The 27,809-nt window shown below is 42.5% G+C and overlaps 1 protein-coding gene across 1 annotated transcript in view; it reads right to left on the bottom strand.

The window, feature by feature from the left end:
• Positions 1–27,809, bottom strand: part of SHANK3 (SH3 and multiple ankyrin repeat domains 3) — a 617,492-nt gene that overhangs the window by 59,275 nt on the left and 530,408 nt on the right. The window contains 2 exon segments of the mRNA XM_075345440.1: positions 24,494–24,629; positions 25,308–25,432. Of these exon segments, the coding sequence (XP_075201555.1) occupies positions 24,494–24,629; positions 25,308–25,432 (261 nt within the window).

Raw genomic sequence — 27,809 nt, 5'->3', positions numbered from 1 at the left:
TTATGACCGCATCTGAGAACAGTATCATGTAGGGGCAGAGATCCTGATTCCAAAGAAGAGTCACTTACTGGGCTGTTGATCTAACAGTTCTCTGAATGCTGAGCTGTGTATAACCCCACGCACAGCACTGATTGGCAGCTTTCTGACCATGTATAGCATAAAACAGAAACCTGTCAATCAGTGCTGGAGGTGGGGTTATACAGAGCTCATAAATATGCACAACCACAAAGCAGTAGATTACCTGGTCCTCTAGTGATAATCTCCTGCTGATAAAAGTGATTTTATCAAAACTACAGCAAACACTCATCGCTTGGAATCAGGGTCTCCTTCTCTAAATTGTGTTGCGCTCATATTGGGTGGTAAAACTCTGGTTACAAGTTCCCTTTATCATACAGAGGCAGTAAAGCCCTCATTCTGCTGACATTTGGATATGTTTGTATCTAGTCTAGCTTATGTTCTGTGAGCTGAACAACCTGAAGTCATAGTGTCAGAGATATAATAAATCCTTTGTGTCACTACCTAGACAACCCATTATAAATGTATCTCCTTTGCAAAATAAAAAAAGAAAACATATAGACATCCCCAGAAGTAGGGGGTCTATCAAGTTCTAAATGACAATGATATGCCACGTGAGCCCTGCAAGCAATCACCGGCCACTTTTAGAGCAGTTGAACCCTCACTTGCTTCAGTTGAATATTGGATAAGCAGAAGAATTGAGGGAACAGCAACCCAATAGCAGCCCCTGATTGTCTGCAGGGCTCACGAGAAATACCAATGTCATGTGAATTCTGGAAGACACAGTGCTGACATCAATGGAATAGCACCAGTGTGGGAAGAGCGTATGTGTTTTATTTATTTTACACGGGGGGGGGGGGGGGGGGGGGTATACTTCATTTATAAGGGGGTTGTCCATATAGTTTAAATAATGCTGGTTCTATTTAAGTGTTTGTCCACTGAATGCCCCCTCTTGTGCTTAATAATTTAAGAATAAGTCATACTTACCTCGCAGACAGGAACAATGCTTCAACTTTAAGCGTTGTGTCCCTCAGCGAGCGATCTTGTGACATTAAAGCACACCAACCACCACGATTTTCCTATATAAAGAAAAGCCAGTGCTATACTGGCACTACCATGCATGCTGTAAACATATCTTTAGTTGTGAGATCGGATGTATACTTTCTGAAATACAGGCAAGTAAAATTTGTGCAATACATTATTATTTGATTGATAGCAGCTACAGAATATCAAATAGGTTGGTTGGATTTGGTAATTCCCGCCCCTGTCTGCTTGCTGCCTGTCCTTCCTGCCTCCCTCCTCCCCCTGTAGTGACAGACACAGGGGGAGGAAGGACAGACAGCAGGCAGACAGGGGTGGGAATAACTAGCAAAACCCGACATACCTATTAAATATTTTGCAGCACCTATCAATTATGTAATTGTGTATATCACAAACTTTACTTGCCTGTATTTCCGAAAGTATTCATGCGACCTCACAACTAAAGGTATGTAAAGAATCAGCATGATTGCATCGATATAGCACTGGCTTTAGTTTATGCAGGAAAATTCTGGTGGTTGGTCCTCTTTAAAGCCGATCAGTGGATATAAACAATGTCATAAAAACACTGGGGGACAAAGCACTCAAAGCGGATGAGCTGCGTTTTTTCATATTTTATTAAGCACACTGGAGGCATTAAAAAGGGGGTCGTCCAGTGATGGACAACCCTTATAAGCGGTCTAAAGAATTTCAACTTAAAATGTATCAGAATCAATTAACAAAAAGATGACCATACAAATCTAAGGTTAGATCTGACAGAGTTCATACTTCGTTATAAACAGAGGTCAGTGCAGACAGTAAAAATAAGACAGATTTGTAGAAACACCCACGCCAAAAGAAATCACCAGTAAAATATAAATTCACAAATATTCAGAAACCAAGGGATCTTGTTGTCTGGGCACAGTGAGACGGTTACTCAATGGCTGAGCAATAGCAGCTGGCATGTACCCCATTCACCTAGTTTAGCTCGTGGTAAGCTATGCATTGGCTGCACAGATAGGCACAACCCCTAGTGTCCCATTATATAGAACTTTTATAAATAGCAATTTTTCAAAGAATGAACAAAATGTCATCCGCATTTTAGGCATATTATTTGTTTAGTATAGATATTTGTATATAAAAATATTTTATTTTACTGAAAATCACTATGATGTGGATCAAGTAGCTAAGAATTCCTGAAAGTCCGTACGTTGAATCAGCACCACCAGTTGTCCTGAATTTCTTCAAGTGTTAAAAAAGATCTTCAAGAATTGAAAAAGAGAAATTTCATGGCTGCGCGACTTGGTTAGAAGTCACAAATTCATTTCTACACAGTTCTATCAATACCAAATGGACAAACAACCTGAAAGAGCTGGAGAGCAAGCAGTCCTCCAACCCTACTGCAACAGGGCAGACAGGTCTGTTGATGAGCAGCAATTATGTGAGTAGGAGGAATAATTGAACCCCTATCGTTAAGTTCAGATTTAGAATTAAGAAAACATCTTAAAGTACATTCACGCTTTTCATCTTTGAAGCAAAATTGTAATATATGACAAACTCAATATAGGCAAAAAAAATAACAGTTTCTGAGCATTACTACGTGGAAATACAACATGCAAGCCAAGGACTCCTCCAGTAAGTTTTGCTACATTTCTTAGAGTTACTGAACGTTTTATCTATCTATCTATCCATTATCTATCTATCTACATATATAGTGTGTATATATATATATATATATATATATATATATATACACACCTGTAGACTGTGAGCCCTCATGGGCAGGGTCCTCTCTCCTCCTATACCAGTCTGTTTTGTACTGTTAATGATTGTTGTACGTATACCCTCTTTTACTTATAAAGCGCCATGGAATAAATGGCGCTATAATAATAAATAATAATAATATATATATATACACACACACACACACTATACTTTGGAGCGGAATCAATGCCTAGGTCAAGCGCTTGTCAGCTGCTGGTCAACAGGCGATACATACAATGCACTAAAACAATCTGAGTACAAGACTTTCCCGCTCCGAACCTCTCTGCTGCCCTCCTTGTACTTTCTTTTCTTGGCATTCATATATCTTTTTTATTTTTTTCTTCAATGCGCAAAACATTTTTCCTTCATATAAGAATCCAAAAGAATGTGCATGGAAGAATATGATGCTTAGATTTTAACATGGATTATAGAAGTATCATCATTGTTGTATCTGCAGCGGACCACCTTCCACCTCTTAGATACTAGCAATATAGACTAAAGGGCACTTTACAAGCAGAGATATCGCTATCAATATCGCTAGCGAGCGTACCCGTCCCCGTCGGTTGTGCGTCACGGGCAAATCGCTGCCTGTGGCGCACAACATCGCTAACACCCGACACACATACTTACCTGCCTAGCGACGTTGCTGTGGCCGGCAAACCGCCTCATTTCCAAGGGGGCGGTTCGTGCGGCGTCACTAAGCGGCCACCCAATAGAAGCGGAGGGATGGAGATGAGCGGGCCGAACATCTCACCCACCTCCTTCCTTCCTCATTGCGGGCGGCCGCAGGTGAGGTGATGTTCCACCTTCCTGCGGTGTCACACATAGCGATGTGTGCCGCCACAGGAACAACGAACAACCTGCATCCTGCAACAGCAACGATAATCGGGAAAGGAACGACGCGTCAACGATCAACGATTAGGTAAGTAATTTTGATCGTTAACGGTCGTTCGTGCATTTCACACGCAACGACGTCGCTAACGAGGCCGGATGTGCGTCACGAATTCCGTGACCCCAACGACATCTCGTTAGCGATGTTGTTGCGTGTAAAGCGGCCTTAAGTCTAAATATAAAGGAGAGATTTTCTCATATTATTAAACCTCTTTAAAAATGGCATATTTAAATTTTACTTTGTAAATGGTCTTTATTATCTTTTTGCCTTGACATAGAAATCACCTAAAGCTTGAGCTTATACCTAGAAACCTACAGTGAATCTATAGTGAGAAGAATACAAGCACGTATGTTTCCAGACTGCAGAATATCTCTTTTCCTTGGAATTTAGTTAGCAGAGAAGGTTTTGTATCTGCAGTAGGTGTGGGGTGCATCGGTGGTAGCAGACTGCTGGGCAGAAAGCCAAAGAACAAACAGTCAACGTGAACTGGCTGATTATATCTGTAGGCTGAGGTACATGATCTAGTACAATTTCTGGTTAAATTATAATTCTCAGAATTTGATAGCGATTTTAAAGGGTTATTAAAAAAAAACAAAAAAAAACCCAAAACAAGCATAAGTCATTACTTGGTGATTACTGGTGATCCATTCACTGGTACCTCCAGAAATATAAAGATTGGGGACCTGAAACCCACAAAATAGAGAACTGCAATCCAGTCATGAATAGAGCACAGGTGGTCATGTTGAAACACCGCTCCATTTATTGTCCAGAGAAAGCAGTTCTGTACTCCATTGCTTCCTGTAGTCCATTTGACAATGAAGAGGTTGAGCTTGTGCACCTCTGCTCCTTTCACGACATAGTTACATAAGTTGAAAAAGACCTAGGTCCATCTAGTTCACCTTTCCTCCACAAATTATACATTTTGTCATTAAGTCATTTATAACCAACAACGTTGTGTGTACTGAGGAAATCATCCAGCCCTTTTTTAAAAGCTATTAGAATGTCTGCCATTACTACCTCTTGTGGTAGGGCATTCCACAGTCTGACTGCTCAAACTGTAAACAACACTTTCCTATTTAGCTGCTTTTCTTCCACTCGCAGTGAATGCTCCCGAATCAACAGAGCCACATTTTTGGGATTCCAAATCCCTAAACTCGAGATTGCTAGGGGTTTGATCAGCTGCATCCCTAGTGGTCAGTTAGTTATCCCCTATCCTATGGTATGGAGATTATTTAGGTAATTAAAGTCCAGTATTTTACTAATGCACCTGTGTTTTTGTAGGTGCTGTTTCCCCCAAAATATGCATATTCTGGGCCAGCATAAGGGGTAGACAGGATAGTGCAGCCATCTAAGGTGCCATCCAGATCTTCAATGAGAAAGTACGATTTATTGTTAAAGAAATGCCACCTCTTTAAATGGTTGTTAACACAGCCATTCAGACATTGTTCAATGCTGGAGGTGCTCATGAGCACTTTCCCTGCTTCAAAGGAAGTGCTAATTAATGAGGAAACTAATCCATTGGCAAACTTGAGTCCACTTTATCCTCAGAACAAAACAGCCGCCATGAAGGAAGCAGAATAATGCTCATAATGAGAGGACAAAAGTGCCATAAAGGAGCACACAGCTACATATGTGTCTTCTGTAGTCCATGAGGGTCAGTTGGAGGAAATACATATGTGGAATTCTACTTATTTTGGGGCAAAGCAATATGGAAAGTGGCCCCAATTTAAAGCAGCCAAGGGCTGGTAAATGTGCTATTAGAGCCAGTGGACGCTATTAAAGGCGCTGCTGTCTAGTTACTGCATAGGAGAAAAGAATGGGGATGAAAGGGAATAGAGAATATGCATAATAGCTAAGAACGTTAGACTAGCATTCGGTTTGGGTGGAGACAATTAATAAAAAAAAAAAAGCTAACACAGTCTTCTCATCACGTCGTGTCTGGTTTATCTAATGGTCAGCAATACCAGATGAAGCCACGACATATTATAGGGAAAATGTTTATATGAATGGCCAGTTATGCCAGATTAGAAGCCACTCTTATGTTAATGATTATTGTGGACGACTGTTCCTGCTATTCCCCGTTAATTGCAGTCTAACCAAGATAACGATAATCCAATAGACGAGACAAACCTGTGTTCGTCGGGTGAAAATCATTGTTCTCGGTAGTGCATTGGTGCAACTAGATGGACATAAGGTCTTCCTTCAGCCTAAAGGTCCAGTCACACTAAACAACTTACCAGCGATCCCAACAACGATAGGGATCGCTGGTAAGTTGCTAGGAGGTTGCTGGTGAGATGTCACACTGCGACGCTCCAGCGATCCCACCAGCAACCTGACCTGGCAGGGATCGCTGGAGCGTGGCTACACGAGTTGCTGGTGAGCTCACCAGCAACCAGTGACCAACCCCCAGCGCCGCATGGAAGATGCTGCGCTTGGTAACTAAGGTAAATATCGGGTAACCAACCCGATATTTACCTTGGTTACCAGCGCACGCAGCTACACGTGCAGAGAGCAGGGAGCAGCGCACACCGCTTAGCGCTGGCTCCCTGCTCTCCTAGTTACAGCACACATCGGGTTAATTACCCGATGTGTGCTGCAGCTACATGTGCAAGGAGCAGGAGCCGGCACTGACAGCTGAGAGCGGCGGAGGCTGGTAACGAAGGTAAATATTGGGTAACCAAGGACAGAGCTTCTTGGTTACCCGATGTTTACTGTGGTTACCAGCCTCCGCAGAAGCCGGCTCCTGCTGCCTGCACATTTAGTTGTTGCTGTCTCGCTGTCACACACAGCGATCTGTGCTTCACAGCGGGACAGCAACAACTAAAAAATGGCCCAGGACATTCAGCAACAACCAATGACCTCACAGCAGGGCCAGGTTGTTGCTGGATGTCACACACAGCAACATCACTAGCAACATCGCTGCTACGTCACAAAAGTTGTTCGTTAGCAGCGATGTTGCTAGCGATGTTGCTTAGTGTGACGGGGCCTTTAGAAACTATGCATTGTCCTGTGTAAACAAGACCTGTTTTGTTGAGAAAAATGACAGCACGTGCGCACTGAACGATCTATTGCAGATTTTTTATGCGCATCTGAAGCAGGATCTGACTATGTAAACAGGCTACTAAATTGCCTGCAGACATATTGCCAATATTTAAAGTATAAATAGATCCTTATCCATTTTCTTCATAAAGGATGCTTGGGATGTCCATCTGCATCCCAGTTTAACTACACGTAAATTTCAAGCACAAAGGCACCATGTCCAGAAGGGTCAAAGTGCCAAAGTGAATGTGTACATCAGAGCTGGCAGGAAGTGTGCTAAATTGGGATGAGCGAGCATGCTCGGTACTGCTGAGCACTCGATTGAGCACCGTGTTGCTCGAAACGCTTAGTACTCGATTGAGTATCACTATGGTGCTTAACATGCTCAAGTTCCCGCTTAGCATATACAGTTTTTTTCCTCTCTCTATCCTGGAAGACCTTAGCAGGACGGACAGGAGGGAGAGAAAGAGAGAAACCCCTGTCCGTTCCGCTAGGGGCTTCTGGAAAAATGCTTGAGCTCCTCATTGACTTCAATCATACTTGTTACTCGAATCGAGCCCATCCAAGCGTCCGACCTGCTCGATTTGAGTTGGGAGCACTCCAGCAGTTTAGTGCTCGCTCATCACTAGTGCTAAACTTCTGTAACAGAGGGGCATGCTTTGAAATTCCTGCCTTCTGCACTATAAGATCCTGTCCTAACCTTGGGCACACTGGAAGAATCTCAGTGCATTTACTATTGTTTTGTATTTTACATTCAATTAATTCTTGAAGTCTATGATCTGTTCTGTTAGCGAGACTCTGGCTTCGGCCTAAGACACACGGCATGAAAATCGGTGTGAGTGGAGTGCGATAAAAAATCGCAATCCACTCGGACCAATATTAGCCTGTGTGTCAGCACACATGAGCGATTATTTTCTCAGCCCTAATCAGACTGAGAAAACAATCGCAGCATGCTGCGATTGTAATGCGATCATTGTTTTTCTCACACCCATTCAAGTCAATGGGGCGAGAGAAAAATCGTACTGCACTCGCGGCAATAGCCGGCAACGGAGGAGAGAGGGAGATAAAGCCCTCCCTCCCCTCCACAGCACCGGCCCACCCCCCGCAGCTGAGGTCCGCTCGCACGATCCGGACCTCAGTCGCAGGGACACTCGCATGACACTCGGCTCTGCTGTACTGCCAGCGTGAGTAGAGTGTCATGCGAGGGGATCGCAGTAATCCCTGTGTGGCCCCAGCCTTCTCATGTTGATTTCTATTAAAATCCACCTAACTTCCCATCAGTTGCTATATGAGCAGTGGATAAAGATCCTTCAAAATAACATGTTGCATTTTAGTACAAAGGACTAGTATGATTCACTACTCCATTAAGAAATCTCACCTCAGCTGTGTCATCGACAATGTAGTCTAAAAATGTATGAGCAATGCCTCTTGTAGGAAGTGTAATACCATGGGTGGCAATGTGCATAGGTCGTCTCTGCTTTTCTGCCAACCAAGAGTCCTCCAAGGACCGGGGACTGTTTAAACATTCAAACAGATTGATTCGTGTTTATCAACCTTTACGCTTTATTTGTACATGAATGCTGATTTAATATTTAAATACTTTTCATCTAAAAATACCCTTTAAATGCATTTTATTGAATCTGTCAGATCTGCTTACTGTAGAAAAATCAAGCGGAGCTTTTTATTCTTTGACGGCTGTATTTATTGTAAGTACATGAAAGAACTTGGAGTCGTATACAACCTAAACCAGCCAAGGAACAATGTCACAGAATGAATCAACATCAGAAAGTAAAAACAGCCTTTCTATTAAATGTGCGAGATTAAGGAACTCCATCTGATCTTTAAACATGAAAGGAAGCAGCTTAACACACTTATGATAATCGCAGATAACCATAAGAATTAATTAACGGAGCAAATCAGATTCCACAGCATTGTAAAGTGCATGAAGGATTACGGCTGTGTCAGTTTTTTCCTTCAATAAAACCATTCTGTCAAACATTAAACTTGATGCCCAAAATCAGTAGTTGCCACTAGGCAATGCAGGTCGAGGGTCTGGAGACGCGCTGGCTACAGCTAATAATAATCCCACTTTTCTTACAACACCTTCCTATTTTTCTTGCCTAAATTGCGCCGGTTGGTGAGGGGAAGGAAGGGGGAGAAGACTTTTAGTAAAGAGAAAACGGAGTGTGCACAGCTCTGATTGGTAGTACAACAGTCAGCAGAGAATGCTCCACCAATTAAAGGGAATCCGTCAACAGGTTTTTGCTACCTCATCTGAGAGCAGTATGATATAGGCAAAGAGATTCTGAATCCAATGATGTATCACTTACATTACTGGTGCAGCTGCCCTGACACAATCAGAAGTGTTAGGCGGGCTTTGCACACTACGACATCGCAGGTGCGTTATCGGTGGGGTCAAATCGAAAGTGACGCAGATCCGGCGTCGCAGTCGATATCGTAGTGTGTAAATCTTATTTGATACGATTAACGAGCGCAAAAGCGTCGTTATCATATCATCGGTGTAGGGTCCGACATTTCCATTATTTGGCAGCAGCGACAGGTACGATGTTGTTCCTCGTTCCTGCGGCAGCACACATCGCTGTGTGAGAAGCCGCAGGAGCGAGGAACATCTCCTACCTGCGTCACCACGTCTCACGCTGGCTCTGCGGAAGGAAGGAGGTGGGCAGGATGTATACATCCCGCTCATCTCCGCCCCTCCGCTTCTATTGGCCGCCTGCCGTGTGACGTCGCTATGACGCCGCACGACCCGCCCCCTTAATAAGGAGGCGAGTCGCCGGCCAGTGCAACGTCGCAGGGCAGGTGAGTGCATGTGAAGCTGGCGTAGCGATAATGTTCGCTATGCCAGCTATCACCATGATATCGCAGCTGCAGGGGGGCGGGGACTATCATGCACGGCATCGCAGCATAGGCTTGCGATGTCATAGTGTGCAAAGGGCCCCTTAGATGTAGCCATCTAGCAGAGCTGAGAGAGCTGTCGCGCCAACATCGGGCTCCATATAGAGATTGTACATTGACTGTGAGGAGCCAATCAAAAGAGGGGGCACACTGGACTGCAGTGAGCGTGACATTGTAGTCCGAGCAATGAGAAGCCCTGCTGCTTAGGCAAACATAGCAAATAAATAACAGATCAGACATTGAAAAGACAGGCATCCCTGAATTTTCTGTGTTAACCATTGCAGAATGCGGTCTTCAGATTACATAGCAAAAACCTGCTTTAATGAGCTGACTGCCCATCATCAAACTTAGTGCTGCCGCACTGATCAGGGAGGAGGAATAGCTGCTACCACCTGTCTCCACTGCGACCAGAAGCTAAAACGTGCAAAATCTGAAAGGAATTCCTAATAGGAAGACAGGTGTTTGGGAAAGGTGAGGATTGGCTGCTGGGACCATCAGACTGACAGGAGGGAGAGCTGTAAGGCTTAACTATATAAATAGTGGGAATACAATGAAATGATTTTCCTTGTTTTTTTTTTACTTGACAAAAACCTGACATTTTCACAGGGATGTGTAGACTTTTCATATCCACTTAAGTGTGACTCCATACTGTATAGCAGAGGCTTTCAGCAGAATTATTAGACATTTTTTCCAAATTCTTTCTGTATTGTTAATGACTGCACAGTTGTGCAGAAACTGCCCGACCATTAACAATAAGCAATTTGCAATTCATTTGTAATGAGGCAGCTGAAAGCCGCGTGAAGAGGTCACATCTCAGACTCACCTTGCTCCTGCAGCAGCCTCTTACTCAGCCTTACTGCTGATTACTGTAATATTAATTGGTCCAGTCTGCAGTGTAGTGATCTCTTAGGTGCTTATGTACGTTAGTATCTGACCACTACATACTCAGTATTCACCCTCAATATGGTGTTAATATTCATTGACAGTAAGTGATCATTTTGATCATTTTACTAGGTGTAAATCTGCCTCTAATGGGGGTATATTTAAAAAGGCCATACATATTAGCCAAACAATATGATTGCCAATTGATTGGGTAGCAGCCATGCCAGCCAACTCTCCTATAGCCAAAAGCACTCACTCGACCAAACGCTCCTGTGTTCTCTATGAGGAAGCCACCGGCTGACACATTGGCTGGCAGCTTATCTCCGGGAGAACAGAGTGATTAGAAGTCCGAAATCGGATGTGTGATCAACATCTTCCCTGACCATTAGTCAGCCAGTGCCTCCCATACACAAGACCATTGGTCAAAACCAATATTGGTAGATTCGGCCAACAAATCTAATGCTGGGCTTGGTAATTAATTTTTCCGAGGGGTTTCATGAAAGACAGAGATGTTTGTGGAGGAATGAACCAACAAGCTGAAAGTAGTTCTGCTCAATATTAATTATAATTTTATATTAATAATATCAATTTATAGAGCAGAATTAATTATGCTGACAATTCCCCTATATACTGTATGAGCCCCCACACAGCCCCCCTATATCTATATACAGTATGAGCCCACACACAGTCCCATTATATATAGTGAGTCCGCACACAGTCCCCTATATACAGTATGAGCCATCATAAAATCCTTCTATATACACAATACGAGCACCCACATAACACCCCATATACAGTATAAGCTCTCACACAGCCTCACTAGATACCGCATGAGACCCCACATAGCCCCTAATATACAATACTTATTGAAAAATAATATCAGCTGGTTCAACTGATGGCCTATAAAAAGGTGTCTCATTACCAAGGTGCCACACAAGAAACATGTCATGATTGGTAAAACCAGTGAGCTGTCTCAAGATCTTTGCAACCTTATTGCTGCAAAGCATACTGATTGCATTGGTTACAGAATTTCTAAACTACTGAAGGTTCCAGTGAGCACTGTCGGGGCGATAATCTGAAAGTGGAAAGAACATCATTTCACCATATAACAGCCATAACCAAGTGTTCCCTAGAAGATTTTAGACACAAGAGTGAAAATAATTATCAGAAAAGTTGTCCAAGAGCCAAGGATCACCTGCAGAAAGCTTCAGAAAGACATGGAATCAGCAGGTACAATTGTTTCAAAGAAAACAATAAGTAATGCACTTCATCTCAGTGGCCTGTATGCATGCTCACCACACAAGACTTCATTGCTGAACAAAAAGCATGTTCGAGTGCGTTTAAAGTTTGCTCAACAACATTTAGACAAGCCTGTGAAATGCTGGGAGAACATAGTTGTATCAAATGAGGCCAAAACTGAACTCTTTGGATACCACAATACACACAATGTTTGGAGGCCTTTAACACCATACCAACACTGAAGTTTGGAGGTGGGAACATCATAGTCAGGGGCTGTTTTTCAGCATACTGCACTTGCAAACTTACTGTGATTGAAGGAAGGATGAATGGACAAATGTACCGAGACATTCTTGATAAAAATCTGCTGCCATCTACCAGGATGATGAAGATAAAATGAAGGTGGACATTTCATCAAGACAACAATCCCAAACACATAGCGAAGGAAACTCTCAATTGGTTTCTGAGAAAGAAAATAAAGCTGCTAGAATGACCCAGCCAATCACCTGACCTGAATCCAATAGAAAATTTATGGAAGGCACTAAAGCTCAAAGTTCATAGAAAGATACCATGGAGCCTTCAGGATTTAAAGTGTCTGTTTAAGAATGGACCCAAAGTCACACCTGTGCAATGCATGCAACTAGTTTCTCTATAGACAGGGATGTATCTAGGAGGAGAGTAGGCGGGGCATTTGCCCAGGGCGCAGTTGGGCCGCCTGGTGTAGTGATCTGAGGTGTCTCCGGCGGTTGCATTCATTTTGCCGACCCCCCACAACCCTGTGGTGGAAGTCTGCCATTCCCTGACCCGGCTATTAAGCTGATAAGATGGCAGAGAGAAGATGCAATGCGCTGGCTCCCAATAATCAATTGTAGTCACATATTTCAGGCCTGAGTACAATTGAAGCCCTGACCACCAGCACTTCCGAGTCAGGGCAACGTCAGCAACGTGATTACATCAGCTGATCACACTGCTGACTTCACTCCTCGGCACAGCAGAGGTGGCAGAATTTGGTGTGGTAAGTGAAGCTGAAGACAACAAAGATTTATTGTAATTAGAGGAAGAGGCGAAGAAATATGAGTACATTGTATGGGGCGAGAGGGTGGGGGGAATGTATACAGGCACAATATGGGTTGGGAGGGTGGAGGGAATATATAGGGACGCAGTATGCGAGAGACTGTGAAATATATAGGGACATAATATTTTAAAAGACGATGGGGGAATGTATACAGGCACAGTATGGGGAGAGAGGGTGGGGCAGTGTATACAAACATAGTATGGGGAGAGAGGGTGGGGGTATTTACAGATACAGCATGAAGACCAAATGAAAAGAAATTTAAGGACACAGTATGGAGAGTGAAGGAATTTGAGGACACAGTATGGGGAGCAAAAGAGGGGAAGTTTGAGGACACAGTATGGGAAGCAAGGGGGGATGGGTATGGACACAGTATCAGGGGCAAGGGCAATGAGGTATGTAGGGGGGCAGATGGTACAGTCTCCCTTCATCAGAAACAAACAAACAAAAAACGAATCAAATTCTGGTAGTAAAATCTGCTAGTGGGAGGGCATGTACAAATTACCATATTAATCTATTAACATAACAAAGCCATAAAAATAATAATAAAATATCACATTACAGCAATGCCATCAAGAAATCTCTTAAGTAAAAGACAATTTATAGTAGCCGAGAAATGCTAAAAAAAAAAAAAAAAAATCCAGGCTGCTAATTAAGGCTGTGCCCACATTTCTTTTTGTACCCACGCTGTCTGCTGGAAATGTTTGAGCTGAACAGTTCGTCTGTGAATCCAGAGAGACAGATAAGGAAGCCGGTGATCCCCGAATATACCTTCTATAGGAGATGCACAACCAGTCCCACCGAGAGACAAATGTGATAGAAATCGCAAGTCCTCACATGCTCTGTCTCCTACTCATTGATATTAAATCTATATTTCCAACTTCCATGCTGAACTGACTTGTAAGATTTCATAGATTGTGATAAAAATAATGGTGTAACACTTCGGAACTATATAACCTCTATATTTTATTAAGAATAGATTATATTACATACATTTAATTTATATACTTTTTTAGAATGGTGTTAACTATTTTTTTTTTGTTTTTTGTTTTTTTTTAATCTTGCAACATTTACTGTTCACCTAATATAAGCCATAACTTGATTGTGCAGGTCATTACGAGTGCAACAACACAAAGAATATATACAGTATGCTTTCAAATGCTGATGCTTTTATCTAATAAAAAAATATATATTTGTTACAATTGTGATTATTGTTTTTTTTATGGTATTCTTTTTAATAATATTATTTATGTTATGTAATTATTTTTTAATATTTTCTTTAGTCCCTTAAAGGGAATCTTTCAGCAGGTTTTTGCTACCTCATCCGAGAGCAGCATCATGTAGGCAAAGAGCAAAGAGACCTCGAATTCAACAATGTATCACTTAGATTACTGGGTGCAGCGGTTTCGAAACAATCAAAATGTTTAGATTTAGCCATCTAGCAGAGCTGAGAGAGCTGTCCCCACCCACACTAGGCTTTCAACAAATATTGAGGAGTCAATCAGACCAGGGGGCATGCCGGACTGCTGTGCACATGACATTATAGTCCCAGCACTGATAAGTCCTACTTATGGCCTGCTGCTTAAACAAACACAGAAAATTAACAACAGATCAGACCATGACAAGAAAGGCAGCTCTGGGTTCTGAATTAACCCTTGCATGCTGTCTTCAGCTTACATAGCAAAAATCTGCTGACAGATTCCCAATAAAGGTAATCAGTCATGAGGTTTTTTGGTATGTAATCTGAGAGCACCATGATGTAATGCCGATTGCAGTAATATGTCACTTACTGGGCAATGTGTTATTATTTCAATACAATCAGTGTTTTACCAGAAGGAGATTATCACCAAAGGACGACAAGCTGCCCTTGTGCCTCCTAGACCAACCACATCCTTAACACTGATTAGCAGTTCTCTGTCACTATACAATGTACACAGGAAGCTGCCGATCAGTGCTGTGGGCAGGCTTATACAGGGTTCAATATTTCACCAGTGCTAGATCTGCAACAAAGAAAGCTGGTATTGAATCACAACTGCTTGTACCGAGTAAGCTAACTGAAACATCACTGGTAAAGGGTCTCTGTTCCTACCTCATGCTTCTATCAGATCACTTAGCAAAAGCCTGCTAACAGATTCCCTTTAAGGTGAAGTTAAAACAATGAGTTTTTGAAACTTACTGTATATTATGTATTTTCACTGAAATATATAGCAATTTTCATGCCCAAAGTGCTCTTTTTACGCAGCATACACTGACCTGCAGTGTGTGTTTAAAATCCACAACATGTCAATTTCTCTTGCGACTATGCTGAGTTTTATGTGCAGATTTTCCCCATAGAATTGCATTAGATGAAGAAAATCCATAGATTTAAAAACACTTGTTATGCACATGTGAATACATCAATAAAGATTTGTCAATGCCAAATATTGGAAAAGTAGAAAAAAAAAGCTTTATTTAAAACATGACATGAAAAACGACAAAGAACACGGTGTCAAAAATGCAATAAAAATGCATGTAAATAGATGTACTCAAAAACGCAATGAAAAAACACAAGTAGCCTAATTTACCTAATAAGTGCAGAACACTAAAAACACTTTGTGGGAACATAGTATCAAAGGAAGTTTTGGTTTTTTACTAAAATGTGCAGTAATATATCTAACAGTGCTGGAAAAAGCCACATGCTGAGGCCCCCTAAGGTGTGTGATGTACTGGGAGCCTTTAATAAGGGTGTCCGAAACATTCGTCAGACAACGGGGGATGCTGAACACACAGGCACACGTCAAAGGATCCCAATTCTTTTGTCTACATTCCGTTTCGTAATGATCTTTAGGGGTTAAACAGTTGGAAGTGGAGTTTCCTCAATCACAGCTTCGCTCCGCTGTTGTTCGCTCAGGCACAGCTGATGTGCCCGCATGATCACAATGACATCCGGCACGTGGAAAGCATTGTGGGAACATCTCCCTCTGAGGAAATAAGCCCATGTAGTAATAGTTGAGGAGGCTAGATGTGTGTTTTGTTACATTAGTTTTAAAGGCAAAAAAAACTACTCCCAATGTGATGTGACCTTATTTTATGGGATGTTTGCCTAAACCCAGGCCGAGTTATCTGAATATACTGTCCACACAGCTGCGGAATATTTCAATATTACTACTGCAGTTTGCCCTCTCCAACTATAGATGCACCAGATTTCACACCAGCTTGAAGTCCAAGGCCAGAAGCTGTCTCCAGGCTGTTGTAAAACGAAGCTGGCATCTGTCATTGGCAATAAGAAAGAAATTTCCATAGATTTCCTGAAAATGGAGCCACACTTTAAACAGGACCTGTCACCACTTCTGACATGCCTCTTTTACAAAATAACAATTCTACAGCATCGATTCTTAAAATTCTGTTACACTCTTTCTCCATTATTCCTACTAGAAAATTACAGTGGAACCTTGGTTAACGAGAACAATCTGTTCTGGGAGTGTGCTTGTTAACCAAGTTACTCGTTCAGCAAAGCAAGATTTCCCATAGGAAATCATTGCAATGCAGACAATTCGTTCTACAACTTGTTAAATTTCCCATCCTGGTTCCCTATTGTGCCATTCCACACACACACAAACACGCACAAACAGATACAAACACACACAAACTCACACAAACACACAAAAACACACAAGCACGCACACGCACATATGCTCAACTTACCTTCCGTTCCATCGCCGGTCTCCTGGGACTTGCTGTTCGCTAGTACGGGCTGTGTATCGGGTAACCATCACAATGAGGGAGGAACTTCCTCACCCAGAGCGCTGACGTCAAAGGCAGGAGCCGCTTGCCTCTGAGTAGCGGTGAGGAAGTTCCTGCTTCGTCGCTATGGTTGCCGATACACAGCCTATATCGGCGAACTACAGGACCCAGGAGGCCGGTGATGGAACGGAAGGTACACATATTATGCTCACCTTACCTTCCGTTCCATCGCCGGCCTCCTGGATCTTGTAGTTCGCCGCGAGGATTTCTCCCTCGTCGCGATGTACCTGCGAACTACAAGGACCATGAGGCCGGCGACGAAATGGAAGGTAAGGTGAGCATAATACTGTATGTGTGTGCATGCGTGTTTGTTTGTGTGTGTTTTGTGCGTGCTTGTGTGTGTTTTTGTGGACTGCAAGTGCGGGTTAGAGTGCGGTGGATGTACGGAACCGGAAGTGTGTGCTGTGAGTATTTTGCTCGTACAGCAAAGCTTTCTCGTAAACCGAGTTGCAAATTTACAGCAAGCTTTGCTCGTTAAGCGAAATTCACGTTAACTGGGTTACTCGTTAAGCGAGGTTCCACTGTATAAATAAATTGACAACTGGGTGTCATCATCCATTTTGCTAAAGAGGTGTATCCATACACTACGAGCACTGATTGGACAATGTCCCTATGTTGGGACACACTTCCAACAGGAACACCCAATTGTCACCGGTGTTTATTAAACAGGCTTGTAAAAAAAAAACAATTCGCCCTCTTTAATAAGAACCTACCAGCATGATTTTGCAAGTTAAAAACATGGCGCTGTTATACTGATTAAATAGTTAATTTGGTGAAGAAATTTGGTTTGTGGTTCTTCTTTAATCACCATAGTTAAACTTTTCTCCTAATTAGATGTTGCTGCACAGGGGCGGGACTGTGCCCTTAATCTGCTCCTCCCTGTCTGTGATTCTCCAGCGCCCCCACCTGCCTCTGTTTGAATGACAGATCACTGAATTCTCAGGGACTTGCCTCTTGTTTGAATTTTTACAGTAGCTCAGTCATTGATTTTCCCAGAGGTCTTTAATAAATGTGTTCCGGGACGAGCATGCGCAGATTGAGATCTTAACTCAATGATGCTTGTAGAGATGTCATTAAGCAGAGATCTCAGTCTGCTCATGAGTCGCCACCCAAAGCCATTTTATTAAAGACCGCGCAGGAAATCAATCTGCGCATGTGCCATCCACAACACTGATAGCAGCAGATCGAAGTTGCAAACAGGAGGAAGGTCAATGAAAAATTAGTGACCTATCATTCCAGCACTGGAGGCAGGTGGAGAGGGCCGGGAAAGGAAAGACCCAATGTACAGTCCAGCCCCGGTGCACCAAAATCTCAGTACCACAAAACTTCAAATGCTGATTAAACATCAGTAACAAAGCGGATTCGTTCACCAAAAGCATTGACTAAATCTGTATTACAGCACCATAATGGCCATGACGTTACTTCAACTGACAGGTTCTATTTAAGCACTGATTCTGGCATTTCTACCTTTTTTTTAACCAGTATAAGTATGATATGCCATAATTTCATGACAGGTAGGATGCTGACCGCTGGGCTTCCCGTGGATCATAAAATAATGGCATATCCTAAGGCTGTGCCATCAATTTATGAGACTGGATTACTTCTTTTTAATAGATAAAAAAGTTATCTTTGTGGAAAATAGGTATTAAAATTAAAACATGGCAAAAAAGGATACATTATCCATTCAGTTCACCTATTAATTATATAGAATTTACTAATCTACAGTACTTTCATATGGAGAAACTTCCTAATACTTGTCATCTGAAGACTGCACCTAATAGACACATTATGAACAGATTTTACAGTATATTATGAACTTAGCCGGAAAGAAAGCAGTCTGAACCATGTCAATAATTTGTAAGAAGGAGGGGCGGGGCTCCCAAATTTCCAGTTATACTACAGGGCAACTATTCTAACGAGGATAATGGATTGGCACTTCCATAGGAACTCGAAACAATGGGTCGCGATCGAACAGGACGGATTGGGAGTCCCTTTGCACTTCCTCTCATGGATGGGAAAGGAGAGTAGGTCACAGATCGAGAAGGGAATGGAGTTTATTTGGACAGTGATGGGGACGTGGGACAGTGAGGTCAAGAGGGGTTCTCTCTCACAGGGGAGGGGTCCACTTACCCCCCCCCTCTTTGGCAACCAGGAGTTCCCTCCGGGGCTTCATTCCAATAAATTTCTGGGGTATGCTCGGGTGGAGGAAACTCGTTTTTTTCATGTGCTCCAGGGAAATACCCTGCCCCCTTATGCATCTCTACGGGCCACAAGGAGAGAGGCTTCCTGGATAGAATTTATGCAGCTGAAATCGTTTCTATCCAACCAGGACAGGGAGAGGAAGTTGAGGACCCCCCCTACTACATTTGAGAAATTGTTCTTGCAGGGTTCGTCACCCGGGCATGTCATCTCTCTTATTTATAAAATCCTGAACCAGAGGGACATGTCGGACAAACCCAAATTTGTCTATAGATGGGGAAAGGAACTGGGAGAGGACATTTCAGAGGACGGATGGAGCAGGGCGTTTCTGTGGACCCACAAACTTTCTCTGGCTTGTGCCGCCCAAGAGAAAAACTATAAAATTCTCACAAGGTGGTACCAATACCCAACCAAATTGCACGCTATCTTTCCCTCAGTGTCCGACATGTGCTGGAGATGTGGTACAGAAAAGGGATCTATGTTACATATATGGTGGAGCTGTGCTAAATTGCAACCATTCTGGGACTCAGTGTTTTCTCTGTATAAAAAGATGAGTGGGGGTGACGTGGAGAGATCTCCCCAGGTGGCCCTCCTCTCTATCCTCCCAGGTTCATTTAAGTCACAAAAGAGGGACCTGCTGCGATTTTGTTTAGCAGCAGCCCGTATAATTATTCCCAGATACTGGAAACAGACTAGATGCCCCACGTTAGCTGACTGGGTAGAGGAGCTGGCAAACCTCCAGAGAATGGAGGAACTCACAGCTGAACTAAATGGGCTCATGGAAAAATTTATCACAGTGTGGGGACCATGGATCACGTTCATGGAGTCTCCTGAGTTCACGGTGAGTCTGGCAGGTTATTTGGGATGAGAAATGGTGACAAACCTTGTCTTTCCCTCTACCCCCCCACTTTTTTTCCCCACCCCCTCTTTACCCTACTTTCTTCACTCTATTTGATTCCTTCTTTTTATTAAGCTTATATCTGTTCTTTTTTTTCTAGTTTTCTACTTTTTCTTAAATGTTTATTCAATAACTTTAAAGGGGATTGTTTTATGCTGATTGGTCTTGTCAATTATCAGGAAGACATGTTTAGCTGGAACTCTTTTTTCTAGTGTATGGTTTGTCATGGAGTGTTAGCATAAGGATAGCTTATAGAGTTCCAATGAAATATACAATGTAATGTTATTTTTGTCATTCTGAAACTGAGAGATCACTGTTTATGTTTTATAATCTTTATAAGGCTATGTGCGCACGTTGCGTACAGTTCACTGCAGAAATTTCTGCAGCGATCTGAAGAGCACATGTGCGCTTTAAATCGCTGCAGAAATGTCCGTAGTGAAGCCGATTCCATGCGCTCTGCCTGCAGCTCCTCCCATAGACAGAGCTGGAGCTGCCGGCAAAGCGCACGGAAGAAGTGACATGTCACTTGTTTTTGCGCAGCGCTTCGGCAGTAGCCGAAGCGCTGCGCTCTAAAACGCCACGTGCGCACGGCCCCTGCACAATCTCCATAGACTGTGCAGGGGACGCAGGACGCATGCAGTTACGCTGCGCTACAAAGCGTAACTGCATGTATTTACGCAACGTGCGCACATAGCCTGAATGTTCAAGATGTATGCTTGATTTATAAACATAATAATAATAATAATAATAAAACAGATTTGAAATAATTTGTAAGAAAACGACAGACATTTTAATGGATTGTGCACTAATTGGACAACCACTTCTTAACAGGAACAGATCAGTAGGTTTTTGCTAAGCTATCTGAGAGCTGCATGATGCAGAGTCTACGACCCGAATTCCAGTGATGAGTAACTTTCTAGGCTGTGTGTTGCTGTTTCAATAAAATCAGTGTTATAAAAACAGGATAAGGTTTCTTGTTCTTCCTGGTCAATTGCTCTGTGTAACCCTGCCCCACCACTAATTAGCAGCTTTCTGTCAATGTACAGCGAACACAGAAAGCTGGCAATCAGTGGTGTGAGCGGGGTTACGCAGAGCTCAAAATGACAGCAAGCAGACCAGTAAGTGACGCATCGCTGGGTCACTACCCGTACATCACGCTGCTCTCAAATTATAGTATATAATGATAGATTCCCTTTAAAGTATATGTCTGAAACTGTTTCATCTGAGGGAAGTGTAAGCGCTGCAGACCAACAGCGGCCACTGACTAGCTGTAGTGCTGACATGACATAACAATGTCACGCGAGCACACACAGACACATCATCATCATCATCATCGCTGGGACGGTGCCAGTCCAAGAGTTAGTATATGGTGTTTTTCTTTTACGTGGGGTACTGTTTCATTTTACCCTTGTCTGGTACCATAAAAAAAAATAACTAGTTGCACCAATGTGTTTGGGTCACATTGACCCCATGTTACCAGACAAGGGTTAAGAATAGGTTCTCCAATTAGTGAATAGTCTCTTTAATTCCCTGCAGCGACCAATCACTTGCTGCAGATCACACCTGTCTGTAGAAAGGGTGATTTGCTCCTACATTTGGAGATGTACACTTTGCATTTGAGGGAGCAATAAAAAATTCTTTGTATCCACCTGTGTAATCTTAGCTATATAATACCGGATATAATAACAGTATACAAATGAAGAAAATTGCTTACATTAATACTTTACTTTAAAGGTTAGTCTGATCTCAGATATTTATGACATACCCTGGTATATGGGACTTAAGGCCCCGTCACACACACAGAGATAAATCTTTGGCAGATCTGTGGTTGCAGTGAAATCATGGACATATTGTTCCATTTGTACACAGCCACAAACCTGGCACTGATTGTCCACAATTTCACTGCAACCACAGATCTGCCGCAGATTTATCTCTGTGTGTGACAGGGCCTTTACTCCTTTCTTAAAAATGGGGGTTTTAAGCTAGCCGACAGGTATTTTCCCATGCCTTGCTCTTCATTGACATCAATAAAATCACCTTACTTACCTATTTTTCTGACTTCCATAGAAGTCAATGGAGACAGCGTTTTTTTATCAGCAAATGGAGAAAGCAGCACATATGCAGTCACCTACCATTGGCAGTGATTGTGACATGGGGACAACCGTTCTCGAGATAAGTGCCACTTCTGGGACCAGCATCTATCAAACATTTATGACACATCCTATCTATTTGCTATAAATTAGAAAAAAAATACCTATTTAAAGGGAACCAGTCACCAGGTTTTTCCCTTATGACCTGCGCCCCCCACCAGTGAGCTATTATATACAGTATGCTAGAATATTGTATATAAGAGCTCAGGCCGCTGTGTATAAAGTAACAAACACCTTAATAATATTCACTTATGGGGCGGTCCGGTCCGATGAGTGTCACTGATTTTGATCCTGCGCCTCCTCAATCTTGTGCGATCGCTGTCCTCCTGCCCAGCCCCGTGAGCACAACGAGTCCTGCGTCATGCACACAGAGCCCTCCATTGCGATCCTGCACATGTGTACTTTGATCTGCTGGCTGAGGGCACAGCAAAGTTCTGTAGTGTGCATGCGTGAGCTTTCTTTGACCTTTCCTCACGTCTTCGCATTACAGTACTTTGCATTGCCCCCGGCCAGGAAGATCAAAGTGCGCATGCGCAAGAGCACAATGGAAGCCTCTGTGTGAATGACGCAGAATGCACAAAATGGAGGAGGCGCCGGATCGAGAGCAGCGTAACCCATCAGACTTGACCACCCCCTAGGGGAGTATTATAAAGATGTTTTTTACATTATACAGAGTGGCCTGGGATCTAATATGCAGTATTCTGCAATGCTATATATAAGGGCTTACTGGTGGTGGACACAACTTATAAGGGAAAAACCTGGTTACCTTTACGTAACAGCCTTGAAAACCTAAAACTTTCCATGAGGGATCATTTAGACTTCAATGGACATCGGTCTGATCACAGACACCAATGCACAGACTGGTTGCGGGTCTCCTGACCTGAGTGTGATGCCTAAAGGGTACTTTACACTCTGCGATATCGGTATCGATATCGCTAGCGAGCGTACCCGTCCCCGTCGGTTGTGCGACACGGGCAAATCGCTGCCCGTGGCGCACAACATCGCTTACACCAGTCACACGGACTTACCTTCCCTGCGATGTCGCTCTGGCTGGCGAACCGCCTCCTTTCTAAGGGGGCGGTTCGTGCGGCATCACAGCGACGTTACACGGCAGCTGTCCAATAGAAGCAGAGGGGCGGAGATGAGCGGGTGGAAGATCCCGCCCATCTCCTTCCTTCCTTCTTTTTCGGTGGACGCAGGTAAGGAGATGTTCGTCGTTCCTGTGGTGTCACACATAGCGATATGTGATGCCGCAGGAACGACGAATAACATCGTACCTGCAGCAGCAACGATATTAAGGAAAGGAGCGACGTGTCAACGAGCAACGATTTTTCACGTTTTTGCGCTTGTTGATTGTCGCTCATTGGTGTCACACGCTGCGATGTCGCTAACGACGCCGGATGTGCGTCACCAGCGACGTGACCCCGACGATATATCGTTAGTGATGTCGCAGCGTGTAAAGCACCCTTTATAGAAATACCTAAAGGTGTTACGGTCGGGTCAAGAGACCCATGGCCAGTCGTATTTTAGCGGTCCATGCTTGGACTGACCGGCATGGGCATATGAATGAGCCCATAATCAGCAAATGGGTCTAATATTATTCCATAGAAAAAATAAACTGGATCCTCCGTTAAACTATAACTTTTTTTATTCATAGTAATCCATAAAATCGGATGTCACACAGAGTGACCGATGACACGTAAGACTAAAGGGAGCTTTACACGCTGCGACATCGCTAACGATATATCGTCGGGGTCACGTCGTTAGTGACACACATCCGGCGCCGTTAACGACATCACAGCGTGTGACACCAAGGAGCGACGATCAACGATCGCAAAAGCGTCAAAAATCGTTGATAGTTGACACGTCGCTCCTTTTCATGTCGTTGCTGCTGCAGGTATGATGTTGTTCGCTATTTCGGCGGCAGCACACATCGCTATGTGTGACGCCACAGGAACGACGAACATCTCCTTACCTGCGTCCACCGGCAATGAGGAAGGAAGGAGGTGGGCGGCATGTTCCGCCCGCTCATCTCCGCCCCTCCTCTGCTATTGGGCGGCCGCTTAGTGACATCGCAGTGACGTCACTATGACGCCGAACGCACCTCCCCATTGAAAGAGGGATTTTTCAACGGTCACAGCGACGTCGATGAAAAGGTATGTGCGTGTGATGCTGCCGTAGTGATAATGTTCGCTACAGCAGCGATCACCAAATGTCGCACGAACGATGGGGGTGGGTGCTATCGCGCACGACATCTCTAGCTATCGCTAGCGATGTCGCAGCGTGTAAAGCACCCTTAAGATTTAGGTTCGGATGAGTCGAAACATGTCAACGGTCACTCTGTGTGTCATGCAATTTTATGGATTACGAAGAAGAAAAGAAGTTATATTTTATTTTAATGTAAGATCCAGATTATTTTTTTTTAATATGGACTTCTATTACCCATGAGCTGGAGGGATTAGCTGGAAGCCTCCAACTGAATTACAGCGGACCTCCACGATACAGGGGTGAGTGCAATACTTTCCACTTGAATATTGGGTCTAATAATAGAATATCATTGCATTCGCTTACTACATATACACCATAGGCTATCACATGTATTATATAGATATATATATATATATTCTTACCCCTTCTACGCATGGCCTCCTCACTTTCAGGTTTGCGGCTCACAGATACAACCTTCATAGTTAGGTGAGCACCCCCTTGGCGGATAAGTGATACCACTTGTTTATGACCAACCTTCACAACATTTACTCCATTCACCTGAAAAAAAATAAATGGGGGAAATCTTAAGGAAACCTTAAGAAAAGTTGAAAGATATGGTTATAAAGCAGGTGAGAAGGGATTAGCTATAGACTGTGGCATAAGAGATTTCACCTGGTTTGTATTAAGTATTCCAAAAATCTAATCTTGAGACAAAGCAACCTAATGAATCAGTAAAAAGAAACTGGAAACATTTGCGTACACATTTATCATGCCATTACATTTATATAGATCATAACGTTGTGTTACAATCCTTCCTAATTCATGTAACATTACTAAGGTTCAATAGAATGGACAGAAATATGTAGAAATGAAGCGGGTCAATATGTAAGTGCAAAGAAAGAGGAGAATTTCACCATAGAAAAAGATCGAATTTCAGCGTCAGGATCAGAAACGACTTAAGATTTCTTTGCACTTAGGATGATTGCAGCATGGATTCATTAGGGTGAATTCACACATGGCAAAAGAGGTGGATTTTACCATGGTTGTGCCACAATTACGCTTGAATTACTTACTGTGTATACAGAATATTGCGTTGTAGTATGCAGAGAGAATGTGCTTTTACATGCAGCTTTCAATGCTGAATTTTTGCCACATTGAAGTCAAAGATGAAAAAGCAGCAAAACTACCATGTGTGAATATGGCCTTAAGGTATGAGACTGCATGCTGATTCCACACCTCGATCAAGAAGTCTCCTGTCCTAAGACCTGCTCTCCATGCTACGCCATCGACATCCACAGATTCCAGATATTGCAGAGCAGGGAAAGCTGGTGTAGGTGTGAACTCCTCAATTGGGGTCTCTGCTACAAGAAGATTTATTTTGACAATAAGTTAATATATTAATTTTAAACATCCCATAATTTGTTGTAAATATATGTATCAACAGTACTGGAAAAAGCAAGCAAATTCATAATCTCACACAACTATTTACTCGTGTACATTCCTCCCATATATGCCATAGTCCACATTTTATATATTTAAATATATAGAGCGAGTAATAAAATACAATACAATACAAATCCTGGTTTTATTGCATCCTCATAAGCCTGTTAGATTGAGCCATTAGAGATTAGAGTCATAGTTGGCCCTGAATTAAAGTGAACACTACACTATGGCTGTATTACAGCTGTCTAATGAGGTCTAAGGCCACGTGATGAGTATTTGGTGACATTTTCACCTCAGTATTTGGAAGCCAAAAAATGTGAGGAGGCCACTGATGAGAAGCTGCAGGCGAAACATGCGTTGGGGCTCTGTGTTCTCTATTTTGACTCATGTTTCATGGCATACTGATTTGCACTATGGGACTTTATATGTCTATCTCAGCAGTAGGGGCTGTGTCCTATTGATGAGGTATCCAAGTATACTGCCTCACTAGATTTATTATTGTACTTTTGACTTAATATGGCTAAAATTGTTTTTCTCAGATCTATTTTTTCTTATAAGCAAACGCCTATTGTTGTTTACATTACAATTATTACCTATTTATATGTAATCAGGTATCCAATTTTGTATTCATTTTTTCAGATTTACTTTATTTAAAGGGAATCGGTCCCCAGGTTTTTGCCACCTAATCTGAGAGCAACATAATGTAGAGACAGAAACCCTGATTCCAGCAGTGTGTCACTTTCTGAACTGCTAAGTGTAGTTTTGATAAAATCATTGATTAATCAGCAGTAGATTATCATTAGAGGACTGGAGGTAGTCCAGCATATTCATGAGCACTGTATAACTGCTAGATGTGCAGGAGAAAAAACACTGATTTTATTAAAATGACATCAAACAGCTCAGTAACTGACACATCGCTGGAATCAGGATTTCTGTCTCTAAATTATGCTGCTCTCAGATGAGGTAGCAAAAACCTGGTGACAGATTCCCTTTACGTCATCATGCTATTTGTCAATTGACCACACTGTCTTCTTGAATTGTTTTTAATGAGGTGGTTTTAACGGTCTTGCTTCAGCTATATGTACGGTAAATACAATCAATAATTAAAATTGTATTGATTAAACACTTGGTTGTATTCAGTATTTTTATATATGTTTCAGGTAGTCATTTATTGGTCTTTCTGGCTTTCTTGGTGACTCCAGTAGAAGTATGATATTGAAAAGTAATAAAAGTTCTCATATCCCATATTGGATATTTTTTTATTTAAATATTTCCTGGTATTTGGTTTTGACAAAACTTAATTGACATTATTAGGTGGGTTACATGCGTTTTTTTATGCGTTTCCACTGGGAATCTCACTAAAACTGCATGTGTGTTAAAACACCTTGGGTTTTCAGCATCTAATGCAAATCTATGGGGAAAATCTGCACAGAAAGGTCTGCGTAACCGCAAGAAAAGTTGACATGTTGCGGATTTGAAAATCGTACTGGAAGTCAGATTATGCAGCATAAAATAGAAACACAGTCGGCAGGAGATTTCTACAGTCCCTGACAGACGTTCTGTCGCTTATCCATGTATTGTAAATAAAAGCTTATAACCTGACTTTAAATTCATCCATTGGTTTCATAAATTACTCTTTTCAAAGCTGAAATCCTCCCAAATTTGGTTTAGGTTATTAATTTTCACAGTAAATACATCAAACTTATCAGAGCAATGAGATCTATTTAATAATGTATGCAGTTTGTATTATGAAATATGCTGCTTTAAAGGGGTTGAAAGATGTTGCTTTAACCCCTTCACGATCAAGAACGTACATATCTCGACTTCGGTAAAGCATTTGACACTGTCCCACATAAAAGACTGCTAAGTAAAATGAGAAAGCTTGGGCTCGGGGAAAATGTGTGTAGATGGGTAGGTAGCTGGCTTAGTGGTAGAAAACAAAGAGTGGTTATTAATGGTGCATACTCAGATTGGGCCAGGGTTACTAGTGGGGTGCCACAGGGGTCTGTATTGGGCCCCCTACTATTTAATATATTTATTAATGATCTGGTGGATGGTTTACAGAGTAAAATATCAGTATTTGCAGATGATACAAAACTATGTAAGGTAGTTAACACAAAGGAGGACAGTTTGCAACTACAGATGGATTTGAGTAAATTGGAGAATTGGGCTGAAAAATGGCAAATGAGGTTTAACACAGATAAGTGTAAGGTTATGCACATGGGAAGGAGAAACAGATGCTACGATTACTTACTAAATGGGAAACTGCTGGGGAAATCAGACATGGAAAAAGAC

This window comes from Anomaloglossus baeobatrachus, chromosome 4 (assembly GCF_048569485.1).
Source record: "Anomaloglossus baeobatrachus isolate aAnoBae1 chromosome 4, aAnoBae1.hap1, whole genome shotgun sequence".
Taxonomy (NCBI): Eukaryota; Metazoa; Chordata; class Amphibia; order Anura; family Aromobatidae; genus Anomaloglossus; species Anomaloglossus baeobatrachus.
This window is presented reverse-complemented; position numbering and strand designations above follow the sequence as displayed.